The sequence below is a fragment of the Oncorhynchus masou genome, chromosome 24 (genome assembly GCF_036934945.1).
Source record: "Oncorhynchus masou masou isolate Uvic2021 chromosome 24, UVic_Omas_1.1, whole genome shotgun sequence".
NCBI classification, from domain to species: domain Eukaryota; kingdom Metazoa; phylum Chordata; class Actinopteri; order Salmoniformes; family Salmonidae; genus Oncorhynchus; species Oncorhynchus masou.
Window position 1 is genome coordinate 115,867,951 of NC_088235.1, and position 12,191 is coordinate 115,880,141.

The 12,191-nt window shown below is 45.7% G+C and overlaps 1 protein-coding gene across 3 annotated transcripts in view; it reads right to left on the bottom strand.

Moving 5' to 3' along the window:
- The window catches only part of LOC135513315 (basic immunoglobulin-like variable motif-containing protein), a 30,155-nt gene extending 18,846 nt beyond the window's left edge, over nucleotides 1-11,309 (bottom strand). The window contains exons 1-2 of one of the 3 annotated variants that reach the window (XM_064936223.1): nucleotides 10,800-11,309; nucleotides 8,798-9,304 (exon numbers count right to left, since the gene is read on the bottom strand). In XM_064936223.1, coding sequence (XP_064792295.1) covers nucleotides 8,798-9,304; nucleotides 10,800-10,806 — 514 coding nt within the window. In that variant the 5' untranslated portion in view covers nucleotides 10,807-11,309. Of the gene's footprint in view, nucleotides 1-8,797; nucleotides 9,379-10,799 lie in introns of all 3 variants that reach the window. The other 2 variants (XM_064936226.1, XM_064936224.1) reach the window with 2 other exon arrangements.
- Between the last annotated feature and the right edge of the window lie 882 nt (nucleotides 11,310-12,191).

The window sequence follows — 12,191 nt, forward strand, 5'->3', positions numbered from 1 at the left end:
CCTGTACGCGTCAGCAACCACAGCTAGTGATTAAACCCTGTACCCGTCAGCAACCACAGCTAGTGATTAAACCCTGTACCCGTCAGCAACCACAGCTAGTGATTAAACCCTGTACCCGTCAGCAACCACAGCCAGTGATTAAACCCTGTACCCGTCAGCAACCACAGCCAGTGATTAAACCCTGTACCCGTCAGCAACCACAGCTAGTGATTAAACCCTGTACCCGTCAGCAACCACAGCTAGTGATTAAACCCTGTACCCGTCAGCAACCACAGCTAGTGATTAAACCCTGTACCCGTCAGCAACCACAGCTAGTGATTAAACCCTGTACCCGTCAGCAACCACAGCTAGTGATTAAACCCTGTACCCGTCAGCAACCACAGCTAGTGATTAAACCCTGTACCCGTCAGCAACCACAGCTAGTGATTAAACCATGTACCCGTCAGCAACCACAGCTAGTGATTAAACCCTGTACCCGTCAGCAACCACAGCTAGTGATTAAACCCTGTACCCGTCAGCAACCACAGCCAGTGATTAAACCCTGTACCCGTCAGCAACCACAGCCAGTGATTAAACCCTGTACCCGTCAGCAACCACAGCTAGTGATTAAACCCTGTACCCGTCAGCAACCACAGCCAGTGATTAAACCCTGTACCCGTCAGCAACCACAGCCAGTGATTAAACCCTGTACCCGTCAGCAACCACAGCTAGTAATTAAACCCTGTACCCGTCAGCAACCACAGCTAGTGATTAAACCCTGTACCCGTCAGCAACCACAGCTAGTGATTAAACCCTGTACCCGTCAGCAACCACAGCTAGTGATTAAACCCTGTACCCGTCAGCAACCACAGCCAGTGATTAAACCCTGTACCCGTCAGCAACCACAGCTAGTGATTAAACCCTGTACCCGTCAGCAACCACAGCTAGTGATTAAACCCTGTACCCGTCAGCAACCACAGCTAGTGATTAAACCCTGTACCCGTCAGCAACCACAGCTAGTGATTAAACCCTGTACCCGTCAGCAACCACAGCTAGTGATTAAACCCTGTACCCGTCAGCAACCACAGCCAGTGATTAAACCCTGTACCGGTCAGCAACCACAGCTAGTGATTAAACCCTGTACCCGTCAGCAACCACAGCTAGTGATTAAACCCTGTACCCGTCAGCAACCACAGCTAGTGATTAAACCCTGTACCCGTCAGCAACCACAGCTAGTGATTAAACCCTGTACCCGTCAGCAACCACAGCTAGTGATTAAACCCTGTACCCGTCAGCAACCACAGCTAGTGATTAAACCCTGTACCCGTCAGCAACCACAGCTAGTGATTAAACCCTGTACCCGTCAGCAACCACAGCTAGTGATTAAACCCTGTACCCGTCAGCAACCACAGCCAGTGATTAAACCCTGTACCCGTCAGCAACCACAGCCAGTGATTAAACCCTGTACCCGTCAGCAACCACAGCCAGTGATTAAACCCTGTACCCGTCAGCAACCACAGCTAGTGATTAAACCCTGTACCCGTCAGCAACCACAGCTAGTGATTAAACCCTGTACGCGTCAGCAACCACAGCTAGTGATTAAACCCTGTACCCGTCAGCAACCACAGCTAGTGATTAAACCCTGTACCGTCAGCAACCACAGCTAGTGATTAAACCCTGTACCCGTCAGCAACCACAGCCAGTGATTAAACCCTGTACCCGTCAGCAACCACAGCTAGTGATTAAACCCTGTACCTGTCAGCAACCACAGCTAGTGATTAAACCCTGTACCCGTCAGCAACCACAGCTAGTGATTAAACCCTGTACCCGTCAGCAACCACAGCCAGTGATTAAACCCTGTACCCGTCAGCAACCACAGCTAGTGATTAAACCCTGTACCCGTCAGCAACCACAGCTAGTGATTAAACCCTGTACCCGTCAGCAACCACAGCCAGTGATTAAACCCTGTACCCGTCAGCAACCACAGCTAGTGATTAAACCCTGTACCCGTCAGCAACCACAGCCAGTGATTAAACCCTGTACCCGTCAGCAACCACAGCCAGTGATTAAACCCTGTACCCGTCAGCAACCACAGCCAGTGATTAAACCCTGTAACCGTCAGCAACCACAGCTAGTGAAATCATTGCAACCCTAAACAAAGAGTTGCTGTAACGACGTTCTTCGTTTGTCGAAAGAGAGTCGGACCGAAATGCAGCGTGTTGGTTACTCATGCTTTTTATAAATAAATAAACCCATGTCACACCCTGGCCTGACTAACTAATAAACTAAAACACAAAATACTAAGACCAAGGCGTGACAGTTGCAGTCTGTTTTAGAATGGGTGGCCAGTAATAAAGTGGTCATGAACATCTCTAAAACTAAGGGCATTGTATTTGGTACAAATCATTACCCAAACTCTAGACCTGAGCTGAATCTGACTGTTGACCAAGTTGAGGAGACTACATTTTACTTGGTGTTTCCTTAGATTGTAAACTGTCCTGGTCAAAACATATAGATTCAATGGTTGTAACGATGGGGAGAGGTCTGTCTGTAATAAAGAGATGGGGAGAGGTCTGTCTGTAGTATAGAGATGGGTAGAGGTCTGTCTGTAATATAGAGATGGGTAGAGGTCTGTCTGTAGTAAAGAGATGGGGAGAGGTCTGTCTGTAGTAAAGAGATGGGGAGAGGTCTGTCCGTAATAAAGAGATGGGGAGAGGTCTGTCTGTAGTGAAGAGATGGGGAGAGGTCTGTCTGTAATATAGAGATGGGGAGAGGTCTGTCTGTAATAAAGAGATGGGGAGAGGTCTGTCTGTAATAAAGAGATGGGGAGAGGTCTGTCTGTAATAAAGAGATGGGGAGAGGTCTGTCTGTAATAAAGAGATGGGGAGAGGTCTGTCTAATAAAGAGATGCTCTGCTTTTTTGACACCACACTCCACAAAGTGTACTACTTTGTGACCTACTGGTTGTGTGTCTGTACTGACATGTGACCTACTGGTTGTGTGTCTGTACTGACACGTGACCTACTGGTTGTGTGTGTGTACTGACACGTGACCTACTGGTTGTGTGTGTGTACTGACATGTGACCTACTGGTTGTGTGTATGTACTGACATGTGACCTACTGGTTGTGTGTATGTACTGACATGTGACCTACTGGTTGTGTGTATGTACTGACATGTGACCTACTGGTTGTGTGTACTGACATGTGACCTACTGGTTGTGTGTGTGTACTGACATGTGACCTACTGGTTGTGTGTGTGTACTGACATGTGACCTACTGGTTGTGTGTGTGTAATGACATGTGACCTACTGGTTGTGTGTGTGTAATGACATGTGACCTACTGGTTGTGTGTGTGTACTGACATGTGACCTACTGGTTGTGTGTATGTACTGACATGTGACCTACTGGTTGTGTGTACTGACATGTGACCTACTGGTTGTGTGTGTGTGTACTGACATGTGACCTACTGGTTGTGTGTGTGTGTACTGACATGTGACCTACTGGTTGTGTGTGTGTACTGACATGTGACCTACTGGTTGTGTGTGTGTGTGTGTGTGTACTGACATGTGACCTACTGGTTGTGTGTGTGTACTGACATGTGACCTACTGGTTGTGTGTCTGTACTGACATGTGACCTACTGGTTGTGTGTCTGTACTGACATGTGACCTACGGGTTGTGTGTATGTACTGACATGTGACCTACTGGTTGTGTGTCTGTACTGACATGTGACCTACTGGTAGTGTGTGTACTGACATGTGACCTACTGACCTACTGGTTGTGTGTCTGTACTGACATGTGACCTACTGGTTGTGTGTGTGTACTGACATGTGACCTACTGGTTGTGTGTGTGTACTGACATGTGACCTTCTGGTTGTGTGTGTAACTGATAGATGTAATGTCTTTTTCATTATTTGTCGGACCCCAGTAAGACTAGCTGTCGGATCCTTAAAGAAATGTAATCAAATGCCTGTCTGTGGTTTCTCTGCCTGTCTGTGGTTTCTCTGCCTGTCTGTGGTTTCTCTGCCTGTCTGTGGTTTCACTGCCTGTCTGTTGTTTCACTGCCTGTCTGTGGTTTCTCTGCCTGTCTGTGGTTTCTCTGCCTGTCTGTTGTTTCACTGCCTGTCTGTGGTTTCACTGCCTGTCTGTGGTTTCACTGCCTGTCTGTGGTTTCACTGCCTGTCTGTGGTTTCTCTGCCTGTCTGTGGTTTCACTGCCTGTCTGTGGTTTCACTGCCTGTCTGTGGTTTCACTGCCTGTCTGTGGTTTCTCTGCCTGTCTGTGGTTTCACTGCCTGTCTGTGGTTTCTCTGCCTGTCTGTTGTTTCACTGCCTGTCTGTGGTTTCACTGCCTGTCTGTGGTTTCACTGCCTGTCTGTGGTTTCTCTGCCTGTCTGTGGTTTCACTGCCTGTCTGTGGTTTCTCTGCCTGTCTGTGGTTTCACTGCCTGTCTGTTGTTTCTCTGTCTGTCTGTGGTTTCTCTGCCTGTCTGTTGTTTCTCTGTCTGTCTGTGGTTTCTCTGCCTGTCTGTGGTTTCACTGCCTGTCTGTGGTTTCACTGCCTGTCTGTGGTTTCACTGCCTGTCTGTTGTTTCACTGCCTGTCTGTGGTTTCACTGCCTGTCTGTGGTTTCACTGCCTGTCTGTGGTTTCTCTGCCTGTCTGTGGTTTCACTGCCTGTCTGTGGTTTCTCTGCCTGTCTGTTGTTTCACTGCCTGTCTGTGGTTTCACTGCCTGTCTGTGGTTTCACTGCCTGTCTGTGGTTTCTCTGCCTGTCTGTGGTTTCACTGCCTGTCTGTGGTTTCTCTGCCTGTCTGTGGTTTCACTGCCTGTCTGTTGTTTCTCTGTCTGTCTGTGGTTTCTCTGCCTGTCTGTGGTTTCACTGCCTGTCTGTGGTTTCACTGCCTGTCTGTTGTTTCACTGCCTGTCTGTGGTTTCTCTGCCTGTCTGTTGTTTCACTGCCTGTCTGTGGTTTCACTGCCTGTCTGTGGTTTCTCTGCCTGTCTGTGGTTTCTCTTCCTGTCTGTTGTTTCACTGCCTGTCTGTGGTTTCTCTGCCTGTCTGTTGTTTCACTGCCTGTCTGTGGTTTCACTGCCTGTCTGTGGTTTCACTGCCTGTCTGTGGTTTCACTGCCTGTCTGTTGTTTCACTGCCTGTCTGTGGTTTCTCTGCCTGTCTGTTGTTTCACTGCCTGTCTGTGGTTTCTCTGCCTGTCTGTGGTTTCTCTGCCTGTCTGTGGTTTCACTGCCTGTCTGTGGTTTCTCTGCCTGTCTGTGGTTTCTCTGCCTGTCTGTGGTTTCTCTGCCTGTCTGTGGTTTCTCTGCCTGTCTGTGGTTTCTCTGCCTGTCTGTGGTTTCTCTGCCTGTCTGTGGTTTCTCTGCCTGTCTGTGGTTTCACTGCCTGTCTGTGGCTTCTCTGCCTGTCTGTGGCTTCTCTGCCTGTCTGTGGTTTCTCTGCCTGTCTGTGGTTTCTCTGCCTGTGTTGAAGAGGAGTATCATGAGTAGGGTTTCAAAATTCAAATTTCCTGGTTTTCCATAATTCCTGGTTGGGGGATTATAGATTTCCTTATTCCCACCTGTTTCCGGAGAATATTCTGGGATTTCAGGGAAAACAGGGAATTTATTGAAAGTTTATGGAATTTTGCACCTCTAATCACAAGTATTCACCCTGCTTTGATTTTTTTCAAATTGTGCTGTGTTACAAAGTGGGAATGAAATAGATTTAATTGTGATTTTTTTTGTGTGTCATTGATCTACTACATAAAATACTCCATAATGCCAAAGTAAAAAGAAAATTCTAGAAATGTTTACAATTTAATAAAAATGTAATAACACAAAATTTGGCTGTTGCATATGTATTCACCCTCTTCCTTTAGGCCTAAATCAGATATTGAATATCTTTTTACGTCAAGGCCAAGTTAATAATTATGCTGTGGATGATGTATTTAACCACACAGACACATCAAAGATACAGTCGTCCTTCTGAACTGAGCTGTATGACAGGAAGGAAACTGAGCTACAGAACGGGAAGGAAACTGAGCTACAGGACAGGAAGGAAACTGAGCTACAGAACGGGAAGGAAACTGAGCTACAGGACAGGAAGGAAACTGAGATACAGGACAGGAAGGAAACTGAGATACAGAACAGGAGGGAAACTGAGCTACAGGACAGGAAGGAAACTGAGCTACAGGACAAGAAGGAAACTGAGCTACAGGACAAGAAGGAAACTGAGATACAGAACAGGAAGGAAACTGAGCTACAGGACAAGAAGGAAACTGAGCTACAGGACAGGAAGGAAACTGAGCTACAGGACAAGAAGGAAACTGAGCTACAGGACAAGAAGGAAACTGAGATACAGAACAGGAAGGAAACTGAGCTACAGAACAGGAAGGAAACTGAGCTACAGGACAAGAAGGAAACTGAGCTACAGAACGGGAAGGAAACTGAGCAACAGGACAGGAAGGAAACTGAGCTACAGGACAGGAAGGAAACTGAGCTACAGGACAGGAAGGAAACTGAGCTACAGAACGGGAAGGAAACTGAGCTACAGGACAGGAAGGAAACTGAGCTACAGGACAGGAAGGAAACTGAGCTACAGGACAGGATGGAAACTGAGATACAGAACAGGAAGGAAACTGAGCTACAGGACAGGAAGGAAACTGAGATACAGGACAGGAAGGAAACTGAGCTACAGGACAGGATGGAAACTGAGATACAGAACAGGAAGGAAACTGAGCTACAGGACAGGAAGGAAACTGAGATACAGGACAGGAAGGAAACTGAGCTACAGAACGGGAAGGAAACTGAGCTACAGGACAAGAAGGAAACTGAGATACAGGACAGGAAGGAAACTGAGCTACAGGACAAGAAGGAAACTGAGATACAGGACAGGAAGGAAACTGAGCTACAGGACAGGAAGGAAACTGAGCTACAGAACGGGAAGGAAACTGAGCTACAGAACGGGAAGGAAACTGAGCTACAGGACAGGAAGGAAACTGAGCTACAGAACGGGAAGGAAACTGAGCTACAGAACGGGAAGGAAACTGAGCTACAGGACAGGAAGGAAACTGAGCTACAGGACAGGAAGGAAACTGAGCTACAGGACAGGAAGGAAACTGAGCTACAGGACAGGATGGAAACTGAGCTACAGGACAGGATGGAAACTGAGATACAGGACAGGAAGGAAACTGAGCTACAGGACAGGAAGGAAACTGAGCTACAGGACAGGAAGGAAACTGAGATACAGGACAGGAAGGAAACTGAGCTACAGAACAGGAAGGAAACTGCTCAGGGATGTTACAATGAGAAAAACTGCTACGAAGTTGTGATAGGAGAAATGGATCAGCAACATTATTGTGTCTCCATAATAACGACCTAAATGAGTGAAAAGCAGAATAAAAATATTCCAAGACATGCATCCTGTATGAAACAAGGCACTAAAGTAATACTGAACAACAAACTACGGAATACACTTTGCAAAGCCTTAAGTAAATGTAAAGCCTAATGTTTGGGGCAAATCCAATACAACACGTTACTGAGTAAATGTAAAGCCTAACGTTTGGGGCAAATCCAGTACAACACGTTACTGAGTAAATGTAAAGCCTAACGTTTGGGGCAAATCCAGTACAACACGTCACTGAGTAAATGTAAAGCCTAACGTTTGGGGCAAATCCAGTACAACACGTCACTGAGTAAATGTAAAGCCTAACGTTTGGGGCAAATCCAGTACAACACGTCACTGAGTAAATGTAAAGCCTAACGTTTGGGGCAAATCCAATACAACACGTCACTGAGTAAATGTAAAGCCTAACGTTTGGGGCAAATCCAGTACAACACTACACTGAATAAATGTAAAGCCTAACGTTTGGGGCAAATCCAATACAACACGTCACTGAGTAAATGTAAAGCCTAACGTTTGGGGCAAATCCAGTACAACACTACACTGAATAAATGTAAAGCCTAACGTTTGGGGCAAAGCCAGTACAACACGTCACTGAGTAAATGCCTCCTTATTTTCAAGCGTGATGTTGGCTGCATCATGGTATGGGTATACTTGACAATGGCAAAGACTGGGGTGTTTTTCAGGATGAAAATAAATGGAATGGAGCTGAGCACATACAAAATCCTAGAGGAAAACCTGCTTCAGTCTGCTTTTATACCAGACACTGGGAGATGAATTCCCCTTTCAGCAGGACAATAAACTACAACACAAGGCCAAATGTACACTGGAGACGGTTGCCAAGACAACACTGAATGTTCCTCAATTCTGAGTGGCCAAGTTACAGTTTTGACTTAAATCTTCTTGAAATCTATGGCAAGACTTGAAAATTGCTGTCTAGTCATTATCCCCAACACCTTCACAGAGCTTGAAGTGTTTTGAAAAGAATACTGGGTAAATATTGCACAATCCAGGTGTGCAGAGACTTACCAAAGAACACTCGCAGACGTAATCGCTGCCAAAGGTGTTTCTAACATGTATTTACTCAGGGGGGTAGAAAACGTATCTAATTAATGTATATTAATGTTTTATTTTTCATTCATCTTAAAATAATGTTAGGATTAAAATTACAGTTTAATCCCACTTTGTAACACAAAATGTGAAGAAATCCAAGGGGGGGGTGAATACTTACGATACCCACGGTACCAACAACAGAACACCAGTTACAGGCACATATTTCTTAGTAACAGATGAATCAGCATGAGAATAATACTAAGCAATTCATAGCATATTCATGAGACTAAAAACATACTGGAAATGATGTCTCCAAAAGCAAGCAGAACCCCTGTTTTATACTGTATATGATTTAGGTTATTGATTTTGCTTACTTGTCCTGGGCTTTCGAGTTAGCACAGCATCAAAGTTAGTGGTATCAATCTCCCAAGCCAGGATAGGCTCGGTGTTGCTGCAGGACACCCCCTCCATGTCAAAGTCTTCGTCTGAAGCCTCCTCTACACCTGCAGGCTGCCCCTGACCCTGAGACAGGTCCACAGTGTTGGACTTCACTAATGGGGCCCCGCTGCCATCCTCTCTGGGGGTGCTGGGGAGCCGGTAGAGAGAGGCAGCCTGGTTGAGGAGGGCGTAGTCTGAGCAGACCGTGTAGAACTTCTCCCTGGAGTGAGTGACAGGGCAGGTCCATGGGAGCTGGAGCTCAGCGCTGGAGGCTCTCCGGGTCCTCAGGGAGTCCCGGGTGAGAGTGGTCAGTAGGCCGCGTTGGTCATCCTCTCTGTCAGGGGGTGGGGGTCGCTGGGACAAGGGCATAGCCTGGTCGCCTGGCTGACTCCCAGATACATTAGGTCCTGAACTATCCCCACTGTTAGGCATTGAAGAGAGGACTGGGATGTTGGATGAGAGAATTGTTTAAAGTTGGAGTGGTTGGTCTGTTTAGAGGGGTGGGTTGTCATCTATGCTGCAGAAAGGGTTAAACATATATTTATTAAAACTTCAAATTGGGTTTAAAGATATCAACCAGGAATTGTGTTTTTGGGCTTATAAAGGTAAAGTGTTGAAATGTAATTCATAGTCAGTAACTACCATAGAATTGAAGGTATCCCAAAGGCCAGCAGATGGCGATGTTGAGTAATTTAATCTTACCGTCCAGATGGAATCTATGCAGCTGGCTATGCACTCGTATCCCCCATGGACTAGTTTGTACATTAAACATTCTCCATTCAGGCTATAAGGGTGAAATGTTCCTCCTGAACTCAATTGAATGGGGAGGTCGGGAAAAAAACGGGGGAATTTACATACTTTTTTATGAAACACTATTTTCCACCACCATGCTAAAGGGGATAATGCTACTTCCTGATGTTACGTATCGTGATCAACCAATCAGACCGGGGGTGGGAGAAAAAAAACAGACTGCTGCAACCTGATTGGCTGAACGGAATATGCAACATCCAGGACTAACATTAGCTACTCTGGTGGTGGAAACTGGTGCTTCATAACGAAAGTATGGGGTCTCCTGAGTGGCGCAGCGGTCTACTACATGTCAGTGTTGAAGCTTCACTACAACCCGGGGTTCGACCCCAGGCTGTGTCACAACCAGCCGTGACCGGGAGTCCCATAGGGTGGTGCACAATTGGCCCAGCGTCGTCTGGGTTAGGGGAGGGTTAGACCGGGGGGTTTTCCATGGCTCATCGCGTTCTAGCGACTCCTTGTGGTGGGCCGGGCGCCTGCAAGCTGACTTCAGTCGTCAGTTGAACAGTGTTTCCTCCAACACATTGGTACGGCTGGCTTCCTAGTTAAGAAGCAGTGTGGCTTGGCGGGTGATGTTTCAGTCCTTCGCCTCTCCCAAGCCCGTTGGAGAGTTGCAGCGATGAGACAAGATCCTAACTACCAATTGGATATCACAAACGGGTTTTTTTAACGCCTTATCACCATTCAATCTAGTTAAGGAGGAGAACTACACCCTTGCAGCCTCAATGGGAAATATTTTATGTACAACCCGGTTCAGGGATAGGTGCCATTGAATGAATGGTAAGATGAAACGACTCAATATCGTCATCTGCCAGCCTTTTGCCTAACTTTACAGCAAGCCGTGATATTAATTCACCCATAACCTGATCTACAGTAGCATGAACATTTGATAAGGATAATGTATTGGACATTGAGTACAAAACACACTTAGGACTGGTGTAAATGTTTTTTTACATTACCCGGTCGTTCAATCATAGAGACAAAGATAAGAATATGTATTTTGCGCCCACTAGGCTAGACGGCCGTCACCATCACCACCTGTCATCTCAGAAGATGTCAGCAAAATCATGCAGTAGCATCGGATACTCTAAAATATGAACGCAATAAACCTGTAACATTTGGTACACATACCTTGCATTGTGTCGTGGATTTTTAACTTGGTAGTTAACTAGGTAGCCACATAGTATGAATTTCTCCTGGTGGGATAAATACGCTGTTGTATATTGACGTCCTCCTCCTTCCGCTGTACAGTAATGATGAACTAACCCATTACGTAACTAGGGGTGCTCAACCGTAATCTTCCACAACATTTTCTCACAGACAGTTCTAAATTAACGCTTTGCTAAAAAAAAAATCAAATACAAATGGAAGTTTAAAAATGTTACATTTATAGGGATTTCACATTACTGACCCTATTTCTTCATCATTTACACACAATATTCGGCGTTCACGAAGGGTCACCAATCCTAACCAGCCATCCGGTTTTCTTTAACCAATCAGAATAAGTCCTTTGCCTAGGTGGGGTGCACTTGATTTACCTCGCTGGTATGGAACGCCGTTTTACACTATTCGAAGCGTCAAATAAGCTTGTTGACCAACCAGGACCTGAATATGACTATCACGCCATGTAATCATTTAACACGTTCATTCATTGTTTATGTAATTATTACACATTGATTAGACTATCACTCGTATCTCATATGTCACAACGATTCACTGATACGTGTGCTAATGATGCCGTTAAAGTTTTGTTTCGCTCACCGGCCACTGCCTCACGACCGCAGACACACTCCCCCAAGCTATGGACGGTGCTTGCTATAAAAAAGCTAGCTAGCTAATGGACACAAACAATGTTCTTCCCCCAAAAACATAGCAAAACGACATGATCTGTTTCAGTAGCTATAGTTAGCTAGCTAACTGTCTATATAGGTGTCATCATCTAAAATATCCCTTATTTATAAAACAGTTCTAATTTGATGGTCAGACCACACCTTTGTGAAGCTAGCCACAATAAGGATTAGCCTAAATAGTGGAATTTGCTGTTCGCCTTAAAAAAAAAAATAATATAATATATATATATATATATATTCTATTGAACCTTAATTTAACTAGGCAAGTCAGTTAAGAACAAATTATTATTTACAATAACGACCTAACCCGGACGACGCTGGACCTATTGCGCGCCACCTTATGTCTAATTGAAAGTGTTACAAATGAATACGAATAGTGGAATCATACTGTAATGACCTGACTAGATCATAAATGAGCAATTGTCCAGACAGAGGCTTGAGTTTGCGAATTGACGTTTTATTAAACCAACTTTACACAGGCTACTGTTTGGGCCGTAGCACACGCCAAAAAGATAACAGATAACCCACAAGCCAATCGTGACCTTCTCTTGGGAAGCCCAGACGTAAGAGAGAGAGAACAAAAAGCTGAACCTGGTCTTAACTTCCAATGCTCCACCCCCCCTCCACGCCACTCCGCCAACCACCAGGATGCCCGGCATCAGAACATTCCAGG